At 50.4% G+C, this 25024-nt stretch overlaps 1 protein-coding gene, 1 non-coding gene and 1 pseudogene across 2 annotated transcripts; all 3 read left to right on the plus strand.

Annotated features, from left to right (window-relative positions):
• LOC103634193 (ATP-dependent 6-phosphofructokinase 2-like) overlaps positions 1-15869 on the plus strand; it is a 54693-nt pseudogene extending 38824 nt beyond the window's left edge.
• A 769-nt stretch (positions 15870-16638) lies between these two features.
• LOC100192953 (uncharacterized) lies at positions 16639-24626 on the plus strand. The gene is made up of 10 exons (NM_001358510.1): positions 16639-16923; positions 17056-17269; positions 17405-17572; positions 18811-18928; positions 20467-21013; positions 21139-21236; positions 21324-21569; positions 23318-23432; positions 23554-23767; positions 23839-24626. The coding sequence occupies exons 1-10, from the start codon at positions 16822-16824 to the stop codon at positions 24441-24443; spliced, it is 2427 nt and encodes an 808-aa protein (NP_001345439.1). The 5' UTR covers positions 16639-16821; the 3' UTR covers positions 24444-24626.
• TRNAI-AAU (transfer RNA isoleucine (anticodon AAU)) lies at positions 21612-21685 on the plus strand. Its single transcript has one exon. It is a non-coding gene; the product is annotated as a tRNA-Ile (tRNA).
• Positions 24627-25024: the final 398 nt, after the last annotated feature.

A 25024-nucleotide genomic window follows, 5' to 3' on the forward strand; every position in this document is an offset into this window, starting at 1 on the left:
TCCCTATTCCTTTTATCTTGTTGTGAGGCCGTTCAGGACGAGCATGCATGCATTCATAATTAAGCAAATGGATAACTGAGTAAAGGACTTAAAAACAAGATAACAACCAACTAGGTCCCTAGTGCCTTTTTACTTAACTAGAGAAAGGCTGAATTTTTTTTTACTTTTCCTTGTTCTTTTTATAATTCTTTTTCTTTACTTACGCTTAACCGTACACAGATGACTTCTCACGGATCCTCCGATGACGGAAATGCACTGACCCACACTGACGGACTTGCACGAGAGGGCTTTCCCCGCATTTTGTGGGAAGTACTTCAGGGGGGCGGATATACGACACCCCCTCAGTACGCGGTGCAACAGTTCGAGAAGCACCGGGTGCCCCGCTGTAGGGTGAGGATGACTTTGGAGCCTCATCCCCTGCAGCCAGGCTGGCGCTCCTTGGACTCAGAGTCTTTCGGGTACCGGGCAGAGGACACGATCGAGGCGATCGCTCTGCATGGGTTGACTACCTTCTGCGGATTCCATCCCTTGGAGCTAGCTACCCACCCCATTGGCTTGTTCCCCGCTGAGAAGGAGGACGACCCAATGTGGAAGGATCGGGTGGAGCATGCCAAGGACATCTGGGCCATTTACCCAGGTCAGACTGCGCACTTGACAGTACGGTGCATGAATGCTCTGTACCGTCTGCAGGTGATGCGCGGTGAGGCAATGTCCCATCTGATGGCACTGCTGGAGGCAACAAAGATCACGCTGGATAACAGAGAGGAGCTCGTGGTTGATTTATCTCAAGAAATGGTGGAGAAGGACTTGCAGGTGGAGCAGCTATCCACTGATATTCAGGAGTTGGAGGAGCTGGTGGGCACCAGGGAGAACACCATCGAGGTTCTCGAGGATAAGCTCATTAACACTCAGCAGCAGCTTGCTGAGGCTAACGAGCACCTGGACATGCACCACCAGGAGATCCAGGACCAGGAGGCCAACGAGGACGTCGACATTGAGGGAGGAGATGATCCTGCCTCCAGTGTGGACACTGCTGGCTCGGGAAGACCACCTTCCCCCGAGTCAAGTGTTGCTTCGTTCGCTCACTAGGTGTCCAGGGTAGGCTTAGAAGTTGGACAGTCGGACTCCTCGCAGCTAGCTTAGCTTTTGCGCCCTTGGGGTACTAGGCTAGGTAGAGTTGAGTCATTTTGGAACAAATTGATGTAATCGTGCTAAAACTCTCTTGGGAGTTGGTTTGATGGATGCTTTTATCGGTTTAATTTTGGAAGGAGGAATTTATGCCTCTTGAAATCCCTTTTGTTGAAGTCGGAGTCTATCATGCTGTTTTAACTTTTCCCCGTGATAAAATCTTGAAATTTGGAACTATGATGTTAAGTAAGTATGTGGTTTTTCAGATGGCCGGGAGGCAGCGTCGTGGCCAGAACGAGCACGTTCCACCGCCTCCCCCACCTCCCACTCTGCAGGAGCTCATGGCTCAGCAGAATGAGATCCTGAGGCAGCTGGCTCAACGCCAGCCACCACCTCAGCATTATGGTGCTGGGGACCACCAACGTCACCCCGCGGCGGCCACCTATCAGGAATTCCTCAGCACCCAGCCTCCACTGTTCACAAGGGCAGAGGACCCACTTGACGCAGATGTGTGGCTGCGAGTGGTGGAATCCAAATTTCCACTGCTCCATGGAGTTTGCTCAGAGGTCACCAAAGTCAGGTTCGCTACCCAGCAGCTTCGCGGACCTGCAAGGACTTGGTGGGATCACTTTCTTGCTATGCAGCCAGAGGACCGAGAGGTGGAGTGGAGGGAGTTTAAGGCAGCTTTTAGAGGACACCATATACTAGCCGGGATCATGGACAGGAAGCTCAATGAGTTCTTGGCACTCACTCAGGGCAGCAGGACAGTGTTGCAGTACGCCCAGGCCTTTAATGACTTGTGCCAGTATGCGGGATATCATGCGGATACAGATGAGAAGAAGAGGGACAGATTCAGAAGGGGGCTCAGCACTAAGCTCCGGGATCGCCTCAACACCGTCAGGGCCAACAACTACAATGAGTTGGTCAACATGGCTATCTCCCAAGAGGACTGCATTACCGCTAGGCAGGCAGAGAAAAAGAGGAAGACCCCCGTGGCAGGACCCTCAGCTCAGCCACAGCGCTTCAGAATTGTGTCCGACACCCAGGGCAGGGGACCCCAGCAGCAGCAAGGGCGATGGGTAATCCGACCTCAGCAGCAGCAGCAGCAGGCACCCAACCGCAACCAGTTCCCAGCTCAGAGGAATAATCAGCAGCAGCAGTACCGCCAAGCCAATGACAACAGGTGCTTCACTTGTGGCAACACTGGGCATTATGCCAAGAATTGCCCCAGGAACCAGCAGAGGCAGGGGCAGAATGTCAATCAGAACCAAGGCAAGAGACAGAAGGTGCAAGTGAGGCAGGGCAGGCTGAACTTCACCACCATGGCTGACATTCCAGAGGGAGCAACCGTCATGACTGGTATCTTTACAGTATTAAATTTTCCTGCTATTGTTCTTTTTGATTCCGGTGCTTCGCATAGTTTTATCAGTGCAAGGTTTAGTGCCAAATGCCAGTTGCCCTTTCACCACACCAATGGGGGCATTACAATTTCAACCCCAGGAGGCAGGGTTGCCACCTACCAAATTAACAAGAATGTGCCTATAAAGTTTGGTAGTCTGATAATTAAAGCCAACCTTCTCATTCTGGGTTTGGAGAGTGTGGATATTATATTGGGAACTGACTGGTTGACGAGAAATCAGGCTGTGATGGATATTGCGGCTAGAGCCATTGAGGTGCACTCGCCAACTTGTGGTGAGACCACACTATTCTTACCTGACCAGGGTTGTACCCGATCTTGTGCCTTTGTTATGTTAGAATCCCCGGTGGAGAAGATTCCAGTAGTCTGTAATTACCCTGATGTTTTCCCAGATGAATTGCCAGGGATGCCACCTGACCGAGATATTGAATTTGCCATCGAATTGCAACCCGGGACTGCTCCTATCTCCAAGAGACCCTATAGGATGCCTCCCGCGGAATTGGCAGAGTTGAAGAAACAATTGCAAGAGTTGTTGGACAAAGGGTTTATTCGTCCAAGCACTTCACCATGGGGATGTCCAGCATTATTTGTGAAGAAAAAGGATGAGAGTTTGAGGATGTGTGTTGACTACCGTCCTCTCAATGCGGTAACTATTAAGAACAAATACCCGCTGCCCCGCATTGATGTTCTGTTTGATCAGTTGGTTGGAGCCAAGGTATTCTCCAAGATAGACCTTCGCTCAGGATACCATCAGATCAAGATCCGTGCTAGTGATATTCCCAAGACGGCTTTCTCTACCAGATATGGACTGTATGAGTTTCTGGTGATGTCTTTTGGGTTGACCAATGCCCCGGCTTATTTTATGTACTTGATGAACTCAGTATTCATGCCAGAGTTAGACAAGTTCGTGGTCGTTTTCATTGATGATATACTGGTTTATTCCAAGAACGAAGCCGAGCACACTAAACACTTGCATACTGTACTTCAGAGACTGCGTGATCATCAGCTGTATGCTAAGCTGAGTAAGTGTGAGTTTTGGCTGAAGGAGATCAAATTCTTGGGTCACACAATTTCTCAAGATGGGATATCAGTTGATCCTGAGAAGGTGCAGGAGGTGATGGATTGGAAACCCCCGACCACAGTAAAGCAAATTCGGAGTTTTCTGGGATTGGCAGGGTATTATCGACGATTTATTCCGGATTTCTCCAGAATTGCCAAACCAATGACTGAACTGTTAAAGAAGGGAGTCAAATTTGAGTGGAGCCAAAAGTGTGAAGATGCCTTTCATACCTTGAGGCAACATTTGACAACAGCCCCAGTGCTGGCCCAACCTGACAACACCAAGCCATTTGAAGTTTATTGTGATGCTTCTGGTACCGGATTGGGATGTGTCTTGATGCAAGAGAACAGAGTGATTGCTTATGCTTCCCGAGCACTCAGGCCCCATGAGCAGAACTACCCTACACATGATCTAGAATTGGCACTGTAGTTCATGCTCTTAAGATATGGAGACACTACCTGATGGGAGCTCACTGTAACATCTACACTGATCACAAGAGTCTCAAATACATCTTCACTCAGGCAGATCTGAACATGAGGCAAAGGAGGTGGTTAGAGTTGATCAAGGATTATGATTTAGAAGTGCATTACCACCCAGGTAAGGCCAATGTTGTGGCAGATGCCTTGAGCAGAAAGGCCCAGTGTAATTGTATGAGCATGGATGTGGGAATGACCACCCTATGTGATGAGTTGTGTAAGCTGAACCTGGAAGTTGTTTCTTCGGGTAACCTAAGCTATATCTCGGTGGAGCCCACATTGCAAGAACAAATAGTCAGGGCACAGGTTGAGGATAAGGGTGTTCAGGTTATCAAGGATATGATCAAGCAAAAGACAGAGAAATACAAGTGTTTCCGGCAGGACAGCAAGGGAATTCTATGGTTTGGAGATCGATTGGTTGTTCCTAAGGACCCTGAGCTCAGAAAGAAGATACTAGATGAAGCTCACCTTTCCAAATTCTCCATGCACCCTGGTAGCAACAAGATGTACCATGATCTCAGATCTCTATATTGGTGGACCAGAATGAAGAGGGAAATTGCCAAGTACATATCCGAGTGCGATACCTGTCGGAGAGTTAAAGCTAGTCATTTGAAGGCAGCAGGCCCCTTGCAACCCCTTCCCATACCATCTTGGAAATGGGAGGATATTTGCATGGACTTCATAGTAGGATTACCCAATACCTCCAGGCACCATGATTCTATTTGGGTTATCGTGGACAGATTGACCAAGACTGCTCATTTCTTGCCAGTGCACACCACCCACAAGACAGAGAAGTATGCTGAAATTTATGTTGATCAGATAGTAAGATTGCATGGTATTCCAAAGACCATTATATCTGACCGAGGAGCACTGTTTGTGGCACGCTTTTGGGAAAAACTGCAAGAATCACTTGGGACCCATGTCATCCGAAGCTCAGCATACCACCCACAAACAGATGGCCAGACAGAAAGGGTGAATCAGATTTTGGAAGACATGTTGCGGGCATGTGCACTACATTATGGAAAGGATTGGGACAAGTGTCTGTCTTTGGCAGAGTTTTCTTATAATAACAGCTATCAGTCCAGTTTAAAGATGGCACCTTTTGAGGCATTATATGGGAGAAGATGTAGGACCCCACTAAATTGGTCTCAGGCAGGAGAAAGGGAAATTTTTGGGCCAGACTTGGTACTTGAGGCAGAGGCAAAGGTCAGGGTTATTACCAAGAACTTAGAAGCTGCTCAGGCCAGGCAAAGGAGCTATCATGATAAGAGGCGGAAGCCTCTACAGTTTGAGGTGGGAGATCATGTCTACCTTAAGGTATCACCCACCAAGGGTGTCCAGAGATTCGGGATCAATGGCAAATTAGCTCCTCGCTACATTGGACCCTATGAGATCAAGGCAGGTTGTGGACCCGTGGCCTATCAAGTGGAATTGCCACCTCACATGTCAGCGGTTCATAATGTGTTCCACGTATCTCAGCTGCGGAAATGCGTTCGTCTACCCACTGAAGTGCTACCGGAGCCAGACATTGAGATAGAACCAGACTTATCCTACCAAGAGTACCCCGTCAAGGTACTAGATCAAAAAGAGAGATCAACCCGGGCAAGGTCGGTTAGAATGTACAAGGTTCAGTGGAGTCACCATTCAGCAGAGGAAGCTACATGGGAAACTGAGGATTTTCTACGCTCTCGCTTCCCCGACTTTCTGCCCAAGGGATCGGTATGTAACCCCGAACCCCACCCCCACCTGCCCTTTGAATTCAATTATAAGAAAAACTTAGATAACAAGGATAGTCTAAGTTGTGGATTTAACTTAAGAAGGGCTTCCTTCTGAAGTTGCAAAGAGGATGACATTCGAAGAGCAGTTAACAAGAGAAACTTAAGTGTAAGCAACACCAGCACACCTTCAAGCACCCCTCCAAGGGACTCTACCTAAATCTCGGGGCGAGATTCCTTTAAGGGGGGAGGGCTGTAACACCCCAGGTGTTACCTTGGCTAGAGCCACTTTGGCACTAGAAGCTGTGTTCACAAGGGTAAAGACTTAAGGCACCACATAAGAACCTTGGAGCTCATGTGCTAATCAAGTTGCCAATGACATGAGAAGCATTACTCTAATCCTTGCACACTTACTACCTTGGATAAAGGGGGGAGAAGAACCCTAGACCTCTCCAAAGCCCTACCTTCCAAAACCCTAAGTAAGGGGGGAAAGAGAGTGACAAGTGGGCAAAGCATGTGTAACTTTTACCCAAACCCTAAGCAACATTATAACCATCATTTTAAGGGGGGGAAATATTGCAAAAAGGCCCTGGAGAAACCCCAATTCAAATCTCCAAGTGGAGAGAGAGCTAGAGCTCTCAATTTCCCTCTAAGTCACATTTTAGCCCTAATTCAAAGACCAGCCGTGTTCACTTTGAAGATGGCGCCAAAACCACTTGGGTTCTATACCAAAAATGTGCTATACCACTTAAGGCACCCCCTGGAAAAATTTGAGACCGAGACTCAGACGTTTGACAACACTTGACATCAGTTTTGTCGCTGAGCGGGCAGGGAGACAAGCCAGATTTGGCGCCCGTCTATCTCCCTATCTAGGGCGTATCATCCCTTGGAACTCACACATGTGAGATAGCCCTAGGTGCCAGGAGGAGGTCTGCGCCGGATTCATGGCGAGATTCGCATGTTTGCGATCTCTGGAAGCGTTTGAACATTGGAAGAAACTCACTGCCACGTGTTCGACGCCGTCTGCCCGCGCCAGAGCACGCTCGCGCGCGCCCTCGCATGCCCCGCACCGCGCCCGAGCCAAACCCGCGCCGTGGCCGCGCCCGAGCTTATAAATCCCTCCCAGGCTTCGGCTACGCCCTTCCGCGCACCCTCCATACCTCGCCGGAGTTAGCTCGTCGCCGTTTGCCCGTGCGCAGCAAGTCCGCGGCCGCCCAACCCCTCTGCCACCGTAGACCGGCCAGCAGAGCCATCCCCGACCCCGTCCTGCCTTCGGAGAAGCTTGTGCACACCTCTGTGAAGCTCCCCGAGGAAGGAATCGGAGTTCCCTTCGCCGGAGAAGCCAGTCCGCGCTCGCCGGAGCTCTCACCCCCGCCGGAGCGCGTGGACCGGGTAAGCCACTCCACCATCCTTCGATTCCTTGTGCACACAGTCGTTGCGTGACCCCGTGATGCTCACCGTGCCCTCGGATTGCGCCAGTTCGCCGTAGTTTGGCCGGTACACTCGCCGCCGACGAGGACACCCGCCTGCACGCGTGGACCGGGCGATTTCGGCCACCTCCGACGCCGAGCCATACCTCGACGTGACCGCCAGAGTCTCCCCAAACGAGCGTCACACATGCCTTATGGCAAGGGAGAAGAAGGTATGTACTCGGAAACGAGCGTCACACATGCCTTATGGCAAGGGAGAAGAAGGTATGTACTCGGAACTCTACCTATGCTTCTTCAAGTGAGGACGAATCTAGTGATGAGGATGAAGTAGATTACTCATGTTTGTTTAAGGGCCTAGATAGAACCAAGGTAGACAAAATTAATGAATTGATTGATGCCCTGAATGAGAAGAACATACTTTTAGAAAAGCAAGAGGATTTATTGTATGAAGAACATGATAAATTTGTAGAAGCTCAAAGATCTCATGCTCTAGAAGTTAAAAGAAATGAAATGCTTTCTTGTGAATTATCTTCTTGTCATGATACAATTTCCAAATTAAGGAGCATTAATGATGATTTGAATGCTAAGTTAGAGATTGCTAGTAAATCCACCTCTTGTGTAGAAAATGTTGTAGCGTGCACTAGGTGTAAAGATATTAACATTGATGCTTATAGTGAACACCTAGCTTGCATTTCAAAATTAAATGAAGAGGTAGCTAGTCTTAATGCCCAACTTAAGACTAGCAAAAGTGATTTTGAGAAACTAAAATTTGCTAGGGATGCCTACACGGTTGGTAGACACCCCTCAATTAAGGATGGGCTTGGCTTCAAGAGGGAAGCCAAGAACTTAACAAGCCATAAGGCTCCCATTCCCGCTAAGGAAAAAGGGAAGGCACCTATGGCTACTAGTGCTAAAAAGAACCATGCCTTTTTGTATCATGATAGGAGACATGCTTATAGGAGTAACAATGCTTATGATGTTTTTGATTCTTATCACATGATTGCTTCTAGCTCTTCTTATATGCATGGTAGAAATATGTCTAGGAAAAATGCTATTCATCATGTGCCTAGAAAGAATGTTATTCATGCTCCTAGGAAAGTAGTGAATGAACCTTCAACAATTTATCATGCCTTGAATGCTTCCTTTGCAATTTGTGGAAAGGATAGAAAGGTAATTGCTAGAAAGTTAGGGGCTAAATGCAAGGGTGATAAAACTTGCATTTGGGTCCCTAAGGACATTTGTGCTAACCTTGCAGGACCCAACATGAGTTGGGTACCTAAAACCCAAGCCTAAATTTGCCTTGCAGGTTTATGCATCCGGGGGTTCAAGCTGGATTATAGACAGCGGATGCACAAACCATATGACGGGGGAGAAGAAGATGTTCACCTCCTACGTCAAGAATAAGGATTCCCAAGATTCAATTATATTCGGTGATGGGAATCAAGGCAAGGTAAAAGGGTTAGGTAAAATTGCAATCTCAAGTGAGCACTCAATTTCTAATGTGTTTTTAGTTGAGTCACTAGGATATAATTTGCTATCTGTCAGTCAATTATGTAATATGGGGTATAACTGTCTATTCACAAATGTAGATGTGTCTGTCTTTAGAAGAAGTGATGGTTCACTAGCTTTTAAGGGTGTATTAGACGGCAAACTTTATTTAGTTGATTTTGCAAAAGAAGAGGCCGGTCTAGATGCATGCTTAATAGCTAAGACTAGCATGGGCTGGCTGTGGCATCGCCGCTTAGCACATGTGGGGATGAAGAACCTCCATAAACTTCTAAAGGGAGAACACGTGATAGGTCTAACTAATGTTCAATTCGAAAAAGATAGACCTTGTGCAGCTTGTCAAGCAGGGAAACAGGTGGGAGGCTCTCATCACACCAAAAATGTGATGACGACATCAAGACCCTTGGAGATGCTGCATATGGACCTCTTCGGACCCGTCGCCTATCTGAGCATAGGAGGAAGTAAGTATGGTTTAGTTATTGTTGATGACTTTTCCTGCTTCACTTGGGTGTTCTTTTTGCAGGAAAAATCTGAAACCCAAGGGACCCTCAAACGCTTCCTCAGGAGAGCTCAAAATGAGTTTGAGCTCAAAGTGAAGAAGATAAGGAGCGACAACGGATCCGAGTTCAAGAACCTTCAAGTGGAGGAGTTTCTTGAAGAGGAAGGGATCAAGCACGAGTTCTCCGCTCCCTACACACCACAGCAAAATGGTGTGGTAGAGAGGAAGAACAGGACACTCATCGACATGGCGAGGACGATGCTAGGAGAGTTCAAGACCCCCGAGTGCTTTTGGACGGAAGCCGTGAACACGGCTTGCCACGCCATCAACAGGGTCTACCTTCATCGTCTCCTCAAGAAGACGTCGTATGAGCTACTTACCGGTAACAAACCCAATGTATCTTACTTTCGTGTATTTGGGAGCAAGTGCTACATTCTAGTGAAGAAGGGTAGAAATTCTAAGTTTGCTCCCAAAGCTGTAGAAGGGTTTTTGTTAGGTTATGACTCAAATACAAAGGCGTATAGAGTCTTCAACAAATCATCGGGTTTGGTTGAAGTCTCTAGCGACGTTGTATTTGATGAGACTAATAGCTCTCCAAGAGAGCAAGTTGTTGATTGTGATGATGTAGATGAAGAAGATGTTCCGACGGCCGCCATACGAACCATGGTGATTGGAGAAGTACGGCCTCAGGAACAAGATGAACGAGATCAACCTTCTTCCTCAACAATGGTGCATCCCCCAACTCAAGACGATGAACAGGTTCATCAACAGGAGGCGTGTGATCAAGGGGGAGCACAAGTTGATCATGTGATGAAGGAAGAAGCGCAACCGGCACCTCCAACCCAAGTTCGAGCGATGATTCAAAGGGATCATCCCGTCGACCAAATTCTGGGTGACATTAGCAAGGGAGTAACTACTCGATCTCGATTAGTTAATTTCTGTGAACATTACTCCTTTGTCTCTTCTATTGAGCCTTTCAGGGTAGAGGAGGCCTTGCTAGATCCGGACTGGGTGTTGGCCATGCAGGAGGAGCTCAACAACTTCAAAAGGAATGAAGTCTGGACACTGGTGCCTCGTCCGAAGCAAAATGTTGTGGGAACCAAGTGGGTGTTCCGCAACAAACAGGACGAGCACGGGGTGGTGACGAGAAACAAGGCTCGACTTGTGGCAAAAGGTTATGCCCAAGTCGCAGGTTTGGATTTCGAGGAGACTTTTGCTCCTGTGGCTAGGCTAGAATCAATTCGTATCTTGCTAGCATATGCCGCTCATCATTCTTTCAGGTTGTACCAAATGGATGTGAAGAGCGCTTTCCTCAACGGGCCAATCAAGGAGGAGGTATACGTGGAGCAACCCCCTGGCTTCGAGGATGAACGGTACCCCGACCACGTGTGTAAGCTCTCTAAGGCGCTCTATGGACTTAAGCAAGCCCCAAGAGCATGGTATGAATGCCTTAGAGACTTTCTAATTGTTAATGCTTTCAAGGTTGGGAAAGCCGATCCAACTCTTTTTACAAAGACATGTGATGGTGATTTGTTTGTGTGCCAAATTTATGTCGATGACATAATATTTGGTTCCACTAACCAAAAGTCTTGTGAAGAGTTTAGCAGGGTGATGACGCAGAAATTCGAGATGTCGATGATGGGCGAGTTGAACTACTTCCTTGGGTTTCAAGTGAAGCAACTCAAGGACGGCACCTTCATCTCCCAAACGAAGTACACGCAAGATCTGCTAAAGCGGTTTGGGATGAAGGACGCCAAGCCCGCAAAGACTCCGATGGGAACCGACGGACACACCGACCTCAACAAAGGAGGTAAGTCCGTTGATCAAAAAGCATACCGGTCAATGATAGGGTCTTTACTTTATTTATGTGCTAGTAGACCGGATATTATGCTTAGCGTATGCATGTGTGCTAGATTTCAATCCGATCCTAAGGAGTGTCACTTAGTGGCGGTGAAGCGGATTCTTAGATATTTGGTTGTTACGCCTTGCTTCGGGCTCTGGTATCCAAAGGGGTCTACCTTTGACTTGGTTGGATACTCAGACTCCGACTATGCTGGATGTAAGGTCGATAGGAAGAGTACATCGGGGACGTGCCAATTCTTAGGAAGGTCCCTGGTGTCATGGAACTCTAAGAAACAAACATCCGTTGCCCTATCCACCGCTGAGGCCGAGTATGTTGCCGCAGGACAGTGTTGCGCGCAACTACTTTGGATGAGGCAAACCCTCAGGGACTTTGGCTACAATCTGAGCAAAGTCCCACTCCTATGTGATAATGAGAGTGCTATCCGCATGGCGGAAAATCCTGTTGAGCACAGCCGCACAAAGCACATAGACATCCGGCATCACTTTTTGAGAGACCACCAGCAAAAGGGAGATATCGAAGTGTTTCATGTTAGCACCGAGAACCAGCTAGCCGATATCTTTACCAAGCCTCTAGATGAGAAGACCTTTTGCAGGCTGCGTAGTGAGCTAAATGTCTTAGATTCGCGGAACTTGGATTGAATTGTAGCATACATGTGTTTATGCCTTTGATCATGTTCATTCTGCATTTTGTTGCCTATTTTGGTGCTCAAGTTGTACAAACACTCCCTGGACCTCACAAGTCCGTTGCAAAGTGATGCACATGTTTAGGGGGAGGTGTGTTACAACTTGACCCTTTGCGACTAACCATGTGCTTGAGTTGATGATTTAGTCTCGAAGGAGGATTGAAAGGAAAAAAAGTGGACTTGGACCATGAAAGACTTCCACTGCACTCCGATGAGAGGGTAACTTATTCCAAGTTCATCTTTAAACTCTTAGTGCCTATTTGCTCTTAATTGAAGATTTTGGTGAGGCAATGGGGTTAAAGGGCCAAGATTGATCCCGTTTTGGTGCTTGATGCCAAAGGGGGAGAAAATAAAGGCCAAAGCAATAAATGGATCAGCTACCACTTGAGAAATTGTGAAAATAGTAGAATAGAGCTTTTGGTTTGTCAAAACTCTTGTATTGTCTCTTTTGTCAAAAGTTGGCTTCTTGTGGGGAGAAATGTTGATTATGGGAAAAGGGGGAGTTTTTGAAATCCGTGGTCAAATTTCTTTGGAATGACTCTCTTTATGCTTCAACATGTGTGTTTGACTTAGAGATAGAGATTTGTGTTTGATTTACAAAAACAAACCAAGTGGTGGCAAAGGATGATCCATATATGCCAAAATTGAATAGAACTCAAATTTATTCTATTTGAAGTGATTTTGCACTTGTTCTAGTTGCTTTATGTTGTGTTGGCATAAATCACCAAAAAGGGGGAGATTGAAAGGGAAATGTGCCTTTGGGCCATTTCTAAGTATTTTGGTGATTGAGTGCAAACACAAGTGCTTAAATGTGAAAATGTGCCCATGGTTGAACAAAGTGCAAATCACAAGTAAAGGTATGTGTCTAAGCCTTAGTACATTGGTTTTTGTGTACTAATATCTTGTCTAAGTGTTAGAAACAGGAAGAAGAAGAAAAGAAAAGAAGTGGAGAGTGGCTGTGTACAGCCAAAGGCTGTTTCGGGCTGGGGCACCGGACTGTCCGGTGTGCACCGGACAGTGTCCGGTGCGCCAGACCAGCGCGGAGCAAACCAGCCGCTCTCGGGTTTTTCTCCGGCGACTTCGGCTAAAATTCACCGGACTGTCCGGTGTGCACCGGACTGTCCGGTGAGCCAACGGTCGGCCGGGCCAACGGTCGGCCGCGCGATCCGCGCGCGACACATGGCCGGGCCAACGGTCGGAAGGAGGCACCGGACTGTCCGGTGTGCACCGGACTGTCCGGTGCGCCAGATCTGCAACGGTTGGCAACGGTCGGCTGCGACTGTTATGGAAACAAATCGGGCACCGGACAGTGTCCGGTGTGCACCGGACTGTCCGGTGCGCCCGACGACAGAAGGCAAGGATGGCCTTCCAGATTTGTTCTCAACGGCTCCTAGCTGCCTTGGGGCTATAAAAGGGACCCCTTGGCGCATGGAGGAGAACACCAAGCATTCCTACAACATCTTTAAGCACCAAGACATCGATCTCGCGCATTTGTTTCATTGTGATAGCATATAGAGCTCTTGTGGAGTTGTGAACTCTTTGAGTTGTGTTGCGAGCTCTTGTTGCTGCTTGTGTGCGCGTTGTTGCTCTGATTTTGAGTCTTGTGTGCGTTGCTAGTTCCCTCCTTACTCCGTATTTCTTTGTGAATCTCAAGTGTAAGGGCGAGAGTCTCCAAGTTGTGGAGATTCCTCGCAAACGGGATATTGAGAAGAAAAGCATAACACTGTGGTATTCAAGTTGATCATTGGATCACTTGAGAGGAGTTGAGTGCAACTCTCGTCCGTTGGGACGCCACAACGTGGAGTAGGCAAGTTTTGTACTTGGCCGAACCACGGGATAAATCACCGTGTCTTCTCTGTGTTGATCTTCTTGTGATTATCATATTGTGCAAAATCTTCGCTCTAGCCACTTGGCATTAACTGTGCTAACACTTAATCAAAGTTTTGTGGCTTAAGTTAAAGATTTACAGGATCACCTATTCACCCCCCCCTCTAGGTGCTCTCAGGCATACATATACGTATGAGCATGAGGAAAGTTATGAAGAAAATATTTATAGGGACTTCAAAAATGATTCGGAAGGTATTTCTGAGGAAGAAAATACTTGGAGATATATTAGTGGAATATTTGGACAATATTTCTGGAAAGAATTTGGGGGGGTCACTGGGGAAATATCTGGACACTATTTCTGGAAAGAATTTGAGGGAGATCACTGGGGAAATATTTGTAGGATATTTGGAGGAGGATTTTGGAGAGAATATAGACCACTATATTTTATTTGCTGATATCAACTCGCAAACAAACATTTTAAAATGAAATTTGAAATTCATTTTGAATTTAGAGCGAGTTTGAGAAAATTTCAGGATTTGAATTTTTGGGATGCTACAACCGGACAGTTCGGTGCCGCACCGGACAGGCACTGTACACTGTCCGGTGCGCCTCTAGCACCTGCTCTGACTTCTGTCGCGACTGTAGCTCTGTCAGAGCACTATGCAGTCGACCGTTACGCTGATAGTCGTTGCTCCGCTTGGTGCACCGGACAGCCCGGTGCTACACCGGACAGTCCGGTGAATTATAGCGAAGTGCGCCTGGAAAAACCGAAGGTGAGGAGTTTGAGGTTGATCCACCCTGGTGCACCGGACACTGTCCGGTGGCACACCGGACAGTCCGGTGCGCCAGACCAGGGTCCTTTTCGGTTTCTTTTTGCTCATTTCTTTTGAACCCTAACTCGGATTTTTTTATTGGTTTGTGTTGAAACTTTGGCACCTGTAGAACTTATATTCTAGAGCAAACTAGTTAGTCCAATTATTTGTGTTGGACAATTCAACCACCAAAATCATTTAAGAAAAGGTTTGACCCTATTTCCCTTCACCTAGTATAGAAAAAAACTGTAGAATGTCCGGGAGCTCATCGTCGGTCTCTAGGAGCTGTATGAAGTGTGCGCCATCTTCGGCGTCCGAAACGGGTACCGCGGGTTCTACCAACTCCGAGGAGGAAGAAGAGCCCGCGACGGTGCACAGATTGTGGACACCATCGACCGGCGCGGGTTCAACCAGGTGTGCGCCATCGGCGGCGAGGGCACGATGCGCGGCCTGGTGAGGATCTTCGAGGGGGTCCAGCGGCTGGGCGTCCCCGTGGCCGCCGCCGGCGTCCCGAAGACGGTGGACAACAACGTGGGCATCATCGACCGCTCCTTCGGGTTCCACACGGCGGTGGAGGCGGCGCAGCGGGCCATCGCCGCGGCGCACGTGGAGCCGAGAGCGCGGCGTAACCGCGTGGGGCTCGTGAAGCTCGTGGGCCGGAGCGCGGACCACATGGCGCTGCACGCCACGGCCGCGACGTCGACTGCTGCCTCATCCCCGAGGAGGATTTCTACCTCCGCGTTTGGCTGCGGCGGGGGCTGTTAGAGTTCCTGTACCGCCGCCTTACGATTGATTCGGTGATAAGGAGATCGCGAGAGGATTGGAGTGGATTGAGGAGAAATGATCACCAAATCAACTCTAATCGCCGTGATCCTAATCATCAAATCAGCCCTGAGCCTGAGCGAGAAAGGTCACGCCGTGGTTGTCGTCGCCGAAGGCGCCGCCGCACCGGGTGGCGTCTCATCCCGAGATCCGATGACTCGCAGCAGCAGCACGACGAGTTCAGCAACCCGGCGTTCCTGGACGTGGGCGCGTGGCGGGCGTAGCGGCACGCCGGGGAGATGCTCACGGTGAAGTACATCGACCCGTCGTACATGGTCCGCGCCGTGGCGGCCGACAACCTGTGCTGCACGCTGCTGGCGCACTCGGCGATCGACGGCGCCATGGCGGGGTACACGGGGTTCGTGCCGGGGCTCATCAACGGCAACTACGGCTACATCCCCGTGGTGGAGGTCGCCGAGGCGCGCAACCCCGTCGACACAAGTGGGCTTGGGTCAGGTCCGTCACGACTCACGAACCACCCCGACTTCGTCCAGGGGACACAAATGCCCTTGCGTATAGCACGGAAGTGCCCAGGCCGGGCTCACACGTCAGTGCTGTAGAGGATCTCAATACGCCCTTGCTGGCCTTTACAAGACTGTGTGATTTCCAAAAGTTGAGCGCGACGCCATAGATGTTCAGTGAAGTCGAGTGATTTCGATCGTCATTACGTGACCAAGTTGTTATCATCAGCCACAGACAGCCAGCCAGTGCCTCGGTTGTGAATCACGTTCGCTGGAGAGTGGAGACCTCGGTTGACGAGACGACGCAAAGTTTTGGGCCCCCACACTACACGCAAGCCGGGCGTGCGGCCCAGTCCAGCAGCTTTGCCCTTTAGGGTGCGTTTGGTTGAATGTACAAAGAGGGATCGAATGGGGCGGCCACGTTTTCTATAGTGTTTGGTTGAGAGTCAAGCGGGGCAGGGTGAACACCGGAGTGATTTTTGGGGGCGGCGTGGTCCCAAAAAATTAAAGGGACGGTGACGCCCCCGATCCATCCTACTTTGACCTCAAACCAAACACACAATTAATTTGCTCTTTGCAGTCCTGAATCACAACAGCACACGCAGTCTCTCTTCACATGTTTCGTCGCCTGATAAACGCGCAGTCATCATTCGAGATTGGAACAACAAAAGCCACAAGTGACAAGCCAACAAGCTCCGTCAGTCCGCACAAACAGTACTAAAATATCTGAAAAGAGCCGGTGGCCCTCGTGTTTCGCAGTTCGCCCGAGTTCGACGACACCATCACCTCTCCAGCTGAAGATCTCCGCATAGGTTTCCCTTTAATCAGCGTAATCTCGGCCCAGAGAGGGGGGTGGGGGGATAACGGAAAGGCGTTCGTCTTTGCTCACCATAAAAGGGCCTTTTCGGGAAGCTCCCACTACTTTTTGTTAGGACAAGACTCACCCCCATGCCGTGTCATGCCATTGCCACCCATCCTTGGGAGCTGCAGCTGCCTATATAATACCAACAGTGCCGAAGCAAGAACATCCACCCTGCACCACCACCACCGGGCACCAGCGTCGTCGAAGCTGCTCACTCCATCGCCGCTCCAAGCTGTGAGTCCGAGCATCAGCACAAGAAGATGCGCTATCCAGCTCGTCCGAGAAATCTCCGCGCTCTTCTGTCCATCGCTCTGCTGCTCGCTTGTGCTCTGCAGCAGCGGCCGGCCTCAGCTACCAAAAAGGCGAGTAGAGAGTAACTCACTGTTCCGGGGCTTTGACTCGCCGCTCGCTCTCTTTTGGGTGCCATCTCTGTTTGCCGCTGACGGAAGGCTGGCTGCTCTCCGCTCCGCTGTCTCTCTCTATCTCTCTCGCAGTCGTACGTCGTCTACCTCGGCGGCCACGCGCACGGCCGCGCGGGCGCGGCGCTGGCGTCCTGCAGGGCGCGCGCCAGGAGCTCGCACCGCGCGCTCCTGGGCTCCGTCCTGCGCAGCGAGGCCCGGGCCAGGGACGCCATCTTCTACTCGTACACCCGCTACATCAACGGCTTCGCCGCGACGCTGGAGGAGGACGAGGCGGCGGAGGTCTCGAGTACGTGCGTGTGGGCTAGCTGGCTCATGTCTCCGATGTCTCTTCTCTTGCCGTCGTCTCCTAGCTAGCTATAGCTCTGCCGTTCTCTCTGCTGTTGACTGTGACTAGCTATTCTCCCGCGTTAATGGATGGCAGGGCATCCGCGCGTCGTGTCGGTGTTCCCGAACCGAGGCCACCCGCTGCACACAACGCGATCGTGGGAGTTCCTTGGGATGGAGGAGGAAGGTGGCCGGGTGAGGCCCGGCTCCATCTGGGCCAAGGCGAGGTTCGGCGAGGGCGTCGTCATCGGCAACCTCGACACCGGTAACAACGCTCACCTTCGTGCTCGTGGTCTCTTCTTCAGCTTTGTCACCTGGGTACTGGACTACTGGCATACTGCCGCGATTAGAGCCTGAGCCACTGAGCTAATATAGACCACTAGATATATTCGTGCTAGAACACTTGCAGACAATCATAGCTTCAGCTCCACGCTTAGACAGATGAATGTGTTGTTGGACTGTTGGTAAAGACCAAAAAACCAGTCCAAATCATGCCGCGCGGCGCCAGCTCATCGACACAAGGTCAGGCCAGACCGTGTAACAAGCCGGAGGAGGAGGAGCTAGTGCAGCAGCTGCTGCTGCTGCGACTGCGAGGCTTCTTTGGTTCTGTTGGCTTGTGAGGCGCGCACAGAGGCGGCAGCAGGTGCAATCAGAATCTGGGCAGACGCAGACGTTGGGCTTTGCTAGCTTTCGTTTCGCGATGTGTTTTGTTTTTCTGCCGGTGGGGAGTTGGAGTGGAGTGGAGCGGAGATCAGAGCCGAGCGCAAGCGTCCGTTCCGCTCCCGTGGGAACTGCTGCTGCCAGCAGCCAGCGTCCGCTTCGCCGCCCGCGGCTTTCATGGCTTTCCGACAGTTCTTTTTTTCCCCCTGGGGGGAGGGAATTGTTGCTTGGATTTTACTGTAGTGTGTAGGAGGAGAGGCAGTAGATCGGACTGAGCAACGACAAACGGAAACCAACATGGTGGCACTAGATTAGCTACTAATTCATTTTTTTTTAGAGCAACAAAATAAAAATCAATTCCTTATTACTACAGTGTACCTACTACTTGTCATTTATTACCGTTTTGCAAACGAAATTCATGTGTGGTACTAGCACGTCAGAAGCAGCACGTACCCGTGGTCGTGGCAAAGGGTACGAGCACACGTAGTACGGTGTTCAAAGCATGGAAAAGGGCTTTTCCGCATCTGCGCGCGGCTGCCGGCTGCCGCAGTCGCCAGCCGGGCGCGCAGAGACCGTGGACGTACGTGGGCCGCCACGGGCACGCACGGTGGCGGCAGCCGGCAGGGAATCCCGCATGTGAAGTCAAGTCCGATCCCCCGGCCTGGCTGCTCCGGCTCCCCTCGCACGCTCTGCCTCTGCCCGTCCGTCGCCTCATTGTCCCCACACACCCGGCTGCCGCCTGCCGCGCGCGGGATTACAGTACTCGCGGGGCGGGCCATGCCCGCGCGTGCGAGGAGACGATTTAATTTAAACCAAGTGCTCTGTGCTCGTGCTCTTGCGCAGGTGTGTGGCCGGAGGCCGGCAGCTTCAGGGACGACGGCATGGGCCCGGCGCCGCCCGGGTGGCGGGGAATCTGCCAGGACCAGCAGGCCTCTGACGACGCGCAGGTTCGCTGCAACAGGTCTGTCTCACTCACACCCCCTCCCCACGCTCGCTGCATTGCTTTGCTTCGTTCGCACCGCATCACCCATACTACATGCCGTCCGTGGAGGTGCGGAGCTCAGCTCTGCAGTGTGTGCTGTGCTGCCTCGGGTGGGTCTCGGCCGCCGTGCGCTCCATTAACCTGTGTGTGGCTAGATGCTACCCAGAGTAGTAAACAAACATCCACGCCATTATCCTTGTGGAGGTTGCTTCTGTGCTCGTCGTGTTTCTTGAGCCCGTGCGGCTTGGCTATATATGACAGTGTCTCTCGGCCCTCCTTTTTTTTTTGTCTTTGATTCGTGTTTGGTAGAGCACGGCGTGCGTTGCAGAGCCTAAACTAAACACTAGGCGACAAAAGAACCGCGTCAGTGTCAGAGACTTTTGTATAGTCTTGGCTATGCGAGCTGCCTCTATTCAACTCCAACAGGGAACAGGCTTACCAAACTCGCTTACAACAAGTACTCATCAGAAGCAAGGGGCAACGCCCTAGCTAGTTGGCTCTTTAGATGTACTCTCTCACTCACTCATGCAATTTTACTATAAACCATGTGTCAGTGAAACAAAAATCTGAAAATAAGCCAGCAGCTGATTGCTTAATATAATCCACTGAAAGCAACGATGTATAGGCGTACGTGTAGCCCTGCGAGCCACGCATGTTGCCACCAGACCACACAGATTGCTGTCATGATTCCGCAAACATTAGGAGGGGGGGCCCCGATCGCTGCTGCCTCCACTCCACTCGCCGCTCCAACCCTACAAAGATTTCGGCCTCTTTGCCGTGCGCTTCCCTATGATTACACACATGACTGGACGATCTGATCTCGCCCTTTTCCTCTCGGGGGTCGTGCTCGCTTCGTGCCAAAACGTCGCCTTGTCCTGCGCGTCTAGTTTGACTGTTTGAGTGGCTCATCAGTGCTGCACAGGCACAGCACACAGCACAGCGCCACGCCGCCACTCCCACGGTTTCAGCAGGTATGGACAAGCCGCAGTCAGGCTCAGGCACCGCGGCCAGTTATCTTCGAAAAAACTCCGAGGGGACGGGGTGATCCACGCACGCACGAAGCCATGAAAATGTGTTCTAGTTAGGACGTAGCTGATGCGGGCCCATTCATGGTTACTGCACGAGAGCAGAGTCTCTTTTGTGATTATTATGCGGTGAAGCAGTAGCAGCACCAGCTAGCTCGACAATCTATAGTGCACTCTCTGCCAAAACCTGATGAGCTGAGCTAGCTGCGGGTCGGCCATGAGAGAACTCTCATCAGAGCTCAGTGTTTATGCATCAGTGGACCTGACCATTCATTCTTATCGCTCTGATGCTCTTCTGCAAACAAAAAAAAATAATGGGCGCGCGCAGCAAGATCGATATGTCTGAGACGCTGACACGGCCATTAGCCTCAAGCACCGCGGTTGTTTATGCTTGGGGAGTACTAGTCAGTCATGCACAGATCGCACTTTCGAGACGCAGAAATCGATCGCCGTGCTCTTTTAATATAACGCATTTCCCCGGCCGGCCTGCAGGAAGCTGATCGGCGCGCGGTTCTTCAACAAGGGGTACCTGGCGACGGTGGGGCGGCGGCAGCAGCAGCAGGAGGTGAACCCGGCGAGCACGCGGGACACGGACGGGCACGGCACGCACACGCTGTCCACGGCGGCGGGGCGGCTCGTCCCGGGGGCCAACCTCTTCGGCTACGGCAACGGCACGGCCAAGGGCGGGGCCCCAGCGGCGCACGCCGCCGCGTACAAGGTGTGCTGGCGCCCCGTGAACGGCAGCGAGTGCTTCGACGCCGACATCATCGCGGCGTTCGACGCCGCCATCCACGACGGGGTGCACGTGCTCTCCGTGTCCCTGGGCGGCTCGCCCGCCGACTACTTCCGCGACGGCCTCGCCATCGGGTCGTTCCACGCCGCCAGGCACGGCGTCACCGTCGTCTGCTCGGCCGGCAACTCCGGGCCCGGCGCCGGCACCGTGTCCAACACCGCGCCGTGGCTGCTCACCGTGGGCGCGAGCACCATGGACAGGGAGTTCCCCGCGTACCTGGTCCTCGACAACAACAAGCGGATCAAAGTCAGTAGCAGCCAGTGGCCCAGTGCTTATCAGTTATCAGTAGTTCGATACATCCTTCAGACTTGTATTGCTTGCTTCCAAGACTTATATCTGACCAAAAAAATTCCAAACTTTTGTTTTGGCAGGGACAAAGTCTCTCGCGGACCCGCCTTCCTGCCAACAAGTACTACCAGCTGATCAGCTCAGAAGAAGCAAAGGGAGCCAATGCAACAGTAACGCAAGCGTAAGCATGAGCGTTCCAGACGTACTGAAACCTGCAAACTGGTGCTGAATTGAGATCGTCTGAAAATTCACCTACTTTTTTCCGCAGGAAGTTGTGCATCGGGGGGTCACTGGACAAGGCGAAGGTCAAAGGGAAGATAGTCGTGTGCGTCCGTGGGAAGAACGCACGAGTGGAGAAAGGTGAGGCGGTTCACCGGGCTGGCGGAGCTGGCATGGTGCTGGCGAACGATGAGGCTAGCGGGAACGAGGTCATCGCCGACGCACACGTTCTCCCTGCCACGCACATCACCTACGCTGATGGAGTTACGCTTTTGGCCTACCTGAAAGCTACAAGGTTTGTTTACAGATATAATTGTTATTCACATTCTAACCAACTGGCCTATTAGCTCAGTTGGTTAGAGCGTCGTGCTAATAACGCGAAGGTCGCAGGTTCGAGACCTGCATGGGCCAATTTTTTAAAATTTTAGATGGTATTTTCTGTAAACCTCTGATCTTCATCGCACTGCATTTTAGGACCATACATATGCCCTGTTTGGTTCAACTTCTTGGGGCTTCTAGCCGCTAGAAGCTGAATCAAACGCTCAACTTTTTAGCCAGCTTTTATAAAATTCGTTTAGGTAGAAACTATTTAAAATCAACATAAACACATAATCGGTTGAGTTGTTGCAAGAGTAGTAATCCATCACTTTCTAGATCCTGAGTCATATGGACAAGTTTATCTTCCTTCGCACGTAATCCTAATAATATTTAGATTCTCTACACAGCTAGATTCTCCCTACAGCCAAATTCTCAGAAAAGCTGGTCAGAAAAAAGCTGAACCAAACAGCCCCATAAACTATTAAAATCACAGTAGAGGATCATTTCACCGATTCAGAAGAAGCTACTTTTTTCAGCTTCCAGTCTTTTATTAGTTCATCAGTTTATTATAGAGAACCAATTGAATCAGCACATAATCATTTTTCTCTAAAAAAACTGTTTGATAGAAGTCCTGTTAGATTCAATAGAGAATGTTTCTCTTTGATTATTTAGTGTAAACTATTAAAATCACAATAGAGGATCATCATTTCACCGAATCAAAGAACCTGCTTTTTCAGCTTCTAGTCTTTTAGTTCATCAGTTTATTATAGAGAACCACTTGAATCAGCACATAATCATTTTTTCTCTAAAAAACTGTTTGATAGAACTCTTGTTAGATTCAATAGAGAATCGTCTCTAGGAGCTGTGCCAAAGGAGACCTTATTTTATCTCATTGGACGGTATTTTTTTAACATTTTTTCGTTTTTACGATCCATTTTCTTTTCTCTCATTTTTGGATGATCTTTTTGTCAACACTTCTTTTTTTTATTGTCCATTTGTCCATTTTCGGTATAATGTCTTAGAGCCAACTCCAACAGCCTTTATAAAATGCCTTGAATCGGTAAAAAAAAGGAAAACCTGGTTTGAACCGCATCCAACAGAATCAATATCTGCTTCCTTATCCATCTTGCTCGGCATATTATCTCCCTTGCTAGGCATATTTGCCCAGGCCGAACGGCTCGGCATTTCCTTCCATTGCGCCCTCCAGCTCACCTACGAGACTGTATGTGCACAGCACCAGCCACTAGGCGTCACGTCGTCCAAGACGTCGTTTAAGGCATCACGTTGCCATGGTGCTGGGAACGGCTGGGAACGAACGGACTGACACATGTGTCGGCCGTATATGGTTGTAGACGGAACGAAATAGAGTGGGATTGTGGGAACGAACGAGGACGCAAGAACGATCAGTTCAGCTGTGAAAATTCATGCGCCAAAAAGGGAGTAATATGGATTGATTTGTTCAGATTTGACTGGTCATCATTTAAAATTCGAGAGTTTGTTGGATACACATATTCATAGGAACTTGTATATCTTTTTTTACAGCTCTCAAGATTCTAAATTTAGCTAGGATTTATACCTAAACGGTTGGAGTTGCTCTTAGACCCTTTTTTTATTTTGAACTGTCCATTTTACCCATTTTATTTAGGCTAATGCCCGAGCCCCTTTTTGATGGCCCATTTGCTCATTTTGGCTTAATGTGAGAACTCCCCCCGTTCTGTCGTGCAGGTTGGCATCCGGCTACATCACCGTCCCGTACACCGCGCTGGACGCGAAGCCTGCGCCGTTCATGGCCGCCTTCTCGTCGCAGGGCCCCAACACCGTCACGCCTGAGATCCTCAAGGTACAAACATTATTATTCATTTATTTGCGAGTGATCAATCGCCAAGCGTTACATCTACTGATCTACAGCTTCCCTCCGATCCTAACTGTATGTCTGTATCTGCGTGTTTTCTTGCCGGCAGCCTGATATCACCGCGCCAGGGGTCAGTATCCTGGCGGCGTTCACCGGGGAGGCGGGACCGACCGGGCTCGCCTTCGACGACCGCCGTGTCCTCTTTAACGCCGAGTCCGGCACCTCCATGTCGTGCCCGCACGTCGCCGGCATCGCCGGACTCCTCAAGGCCGTCCATCCTGACTGGAGCCCTGCCGCGATCAAGTCGGCGATCATGACAACCGGTACGTGCGGTGCCAGTGCAAGCACGCTGCACATTGCCACCCTCCTAAATCGTCCGTTCACGTCTTGCCAGCCAGGGTGCAGGACAACATGAGGAAGCCGATGAGCAACTCGTCCTTCCTCCGCGCGACGCCGTTCGGCTACGGCGCGGGGCACGTGCAGCCCAACCGCGCCGCCGACCCGGGCCTTGTCTACGACGCCAACACCACGGACTACCTCAGCTTCCTCTGCGCGCTGGGCTACAACTCCTCGGTGATCGCCACGTTCATGGCCGGCGCCGGCGACGGCCACGAGGTCCACGCCTGCCCAGCCCGCCTGAGGCCGGAGGACCTCAACTACCCGTCAGTCGCAGTGCCGCACCTGTCCCCCACCGGCGGCGCGCACACCGTGACGAGGAGGGTGAGGAACGTCGGCCCCGGTGGCGCCACGTACGACGCGAAGGTCCACGAGCCGCGAGGCGTGGCGGTGGACGTGCGGCCAAGGCGGCTCGAGTTCGCCGCGGCGGGGGAGGAGAAGCAGTTCACCGTCACGTTCAGGGCCAGGGAAGGGTTCTTCCTGCCGGGGGAGTACGTGTTTGGCCGGCTGGTGTGGTCGGACGGACGCGGCAGGCACCGCGTGAGGAGCCCCTTGGTGGCGAGGGTCGTGAACACCAAGAAGAAGCACATTTCCATAGCTTGACGAACTCGCTTAGGATCTCATGCATGGTGATGAGCTGAGCAGTGAAGCCTGGCCAAAGAAGGTTTGGCTTCATGAACAATATAATGATATACTGACAAAGTGACAACGGAAACGGATCTGCAGTGGTCTAAAAGTTCAGAGATTTGGTTCATTTTCTAACATGCGGATGTGGATTTGAATTCTACAACGATCCATGAAATTTCACGAGTTTTTGTTTGTCCATTCAAGAGAGATCATTCTTACGGAAGACTTACGAAACGGGAGCAAAAATTGGTCCCTTTTTACGGTTGGATTGAAGCTTTGAATAGAGAGATATCGGAGCATACCTCGTTTTTTTTTTGCAAAGGATTAGAGAAGCTAAAATTTCCTTCTTATTCAATTAAATAAGGAGATTTTAGACCTCAAATTTCCTCCAGTTTTCTGACTCTCAAACTAGCCCCTTAGTGTTGGTAAAAAAAAAGCCAAGGTAAGAACTGACCAATGTTCATATTTGAGCTTGATGATTACTATGTTGGGGATGAGAGCAACTTCAAGAAATTACTAAATTTTTTCCGCCAAAATCTGTTATTGGGGTTGTTGAA

Source organism: Zea mays, chromosome 7 (genome assembly GCF_902167145.1).
Source record: "Zea mays cultivar B73 chromosome 7, Zm-B73-REFERENCE-NAM-5.0, whole genome shotgun sequence".
Classification (NCBI taxonomy): Eukaryota; Viridiplantae; Streptophyta; class Magnoliopsida; order Poales; family Poaceae; genus Zea; species Zea mays.

Coding starts and splice junctions, on each gene's coding strand:
- LOC100192953 (NM_001358510.1), top strand. CDS start 16,822: ATGCGCTATCCAGCTCGTCCGAGAAATCTCCGCGCTCTTCTGTCCATC. Junction 16,924..17,055: donor CGGCCTCAGCTACCAAAAAG/GCGAGTAGAGAG, acceptor TCTCTCTCGCAG/TCGTACGTCGTCTACCTCGG. Junction 17,270..17,404: donor CGAGGCGGCGGAGGTCTCGA/GTACGTGCGTGT, acceptor AATGGATGGCAG/GGCATCCGCGCGTCGTGTCG.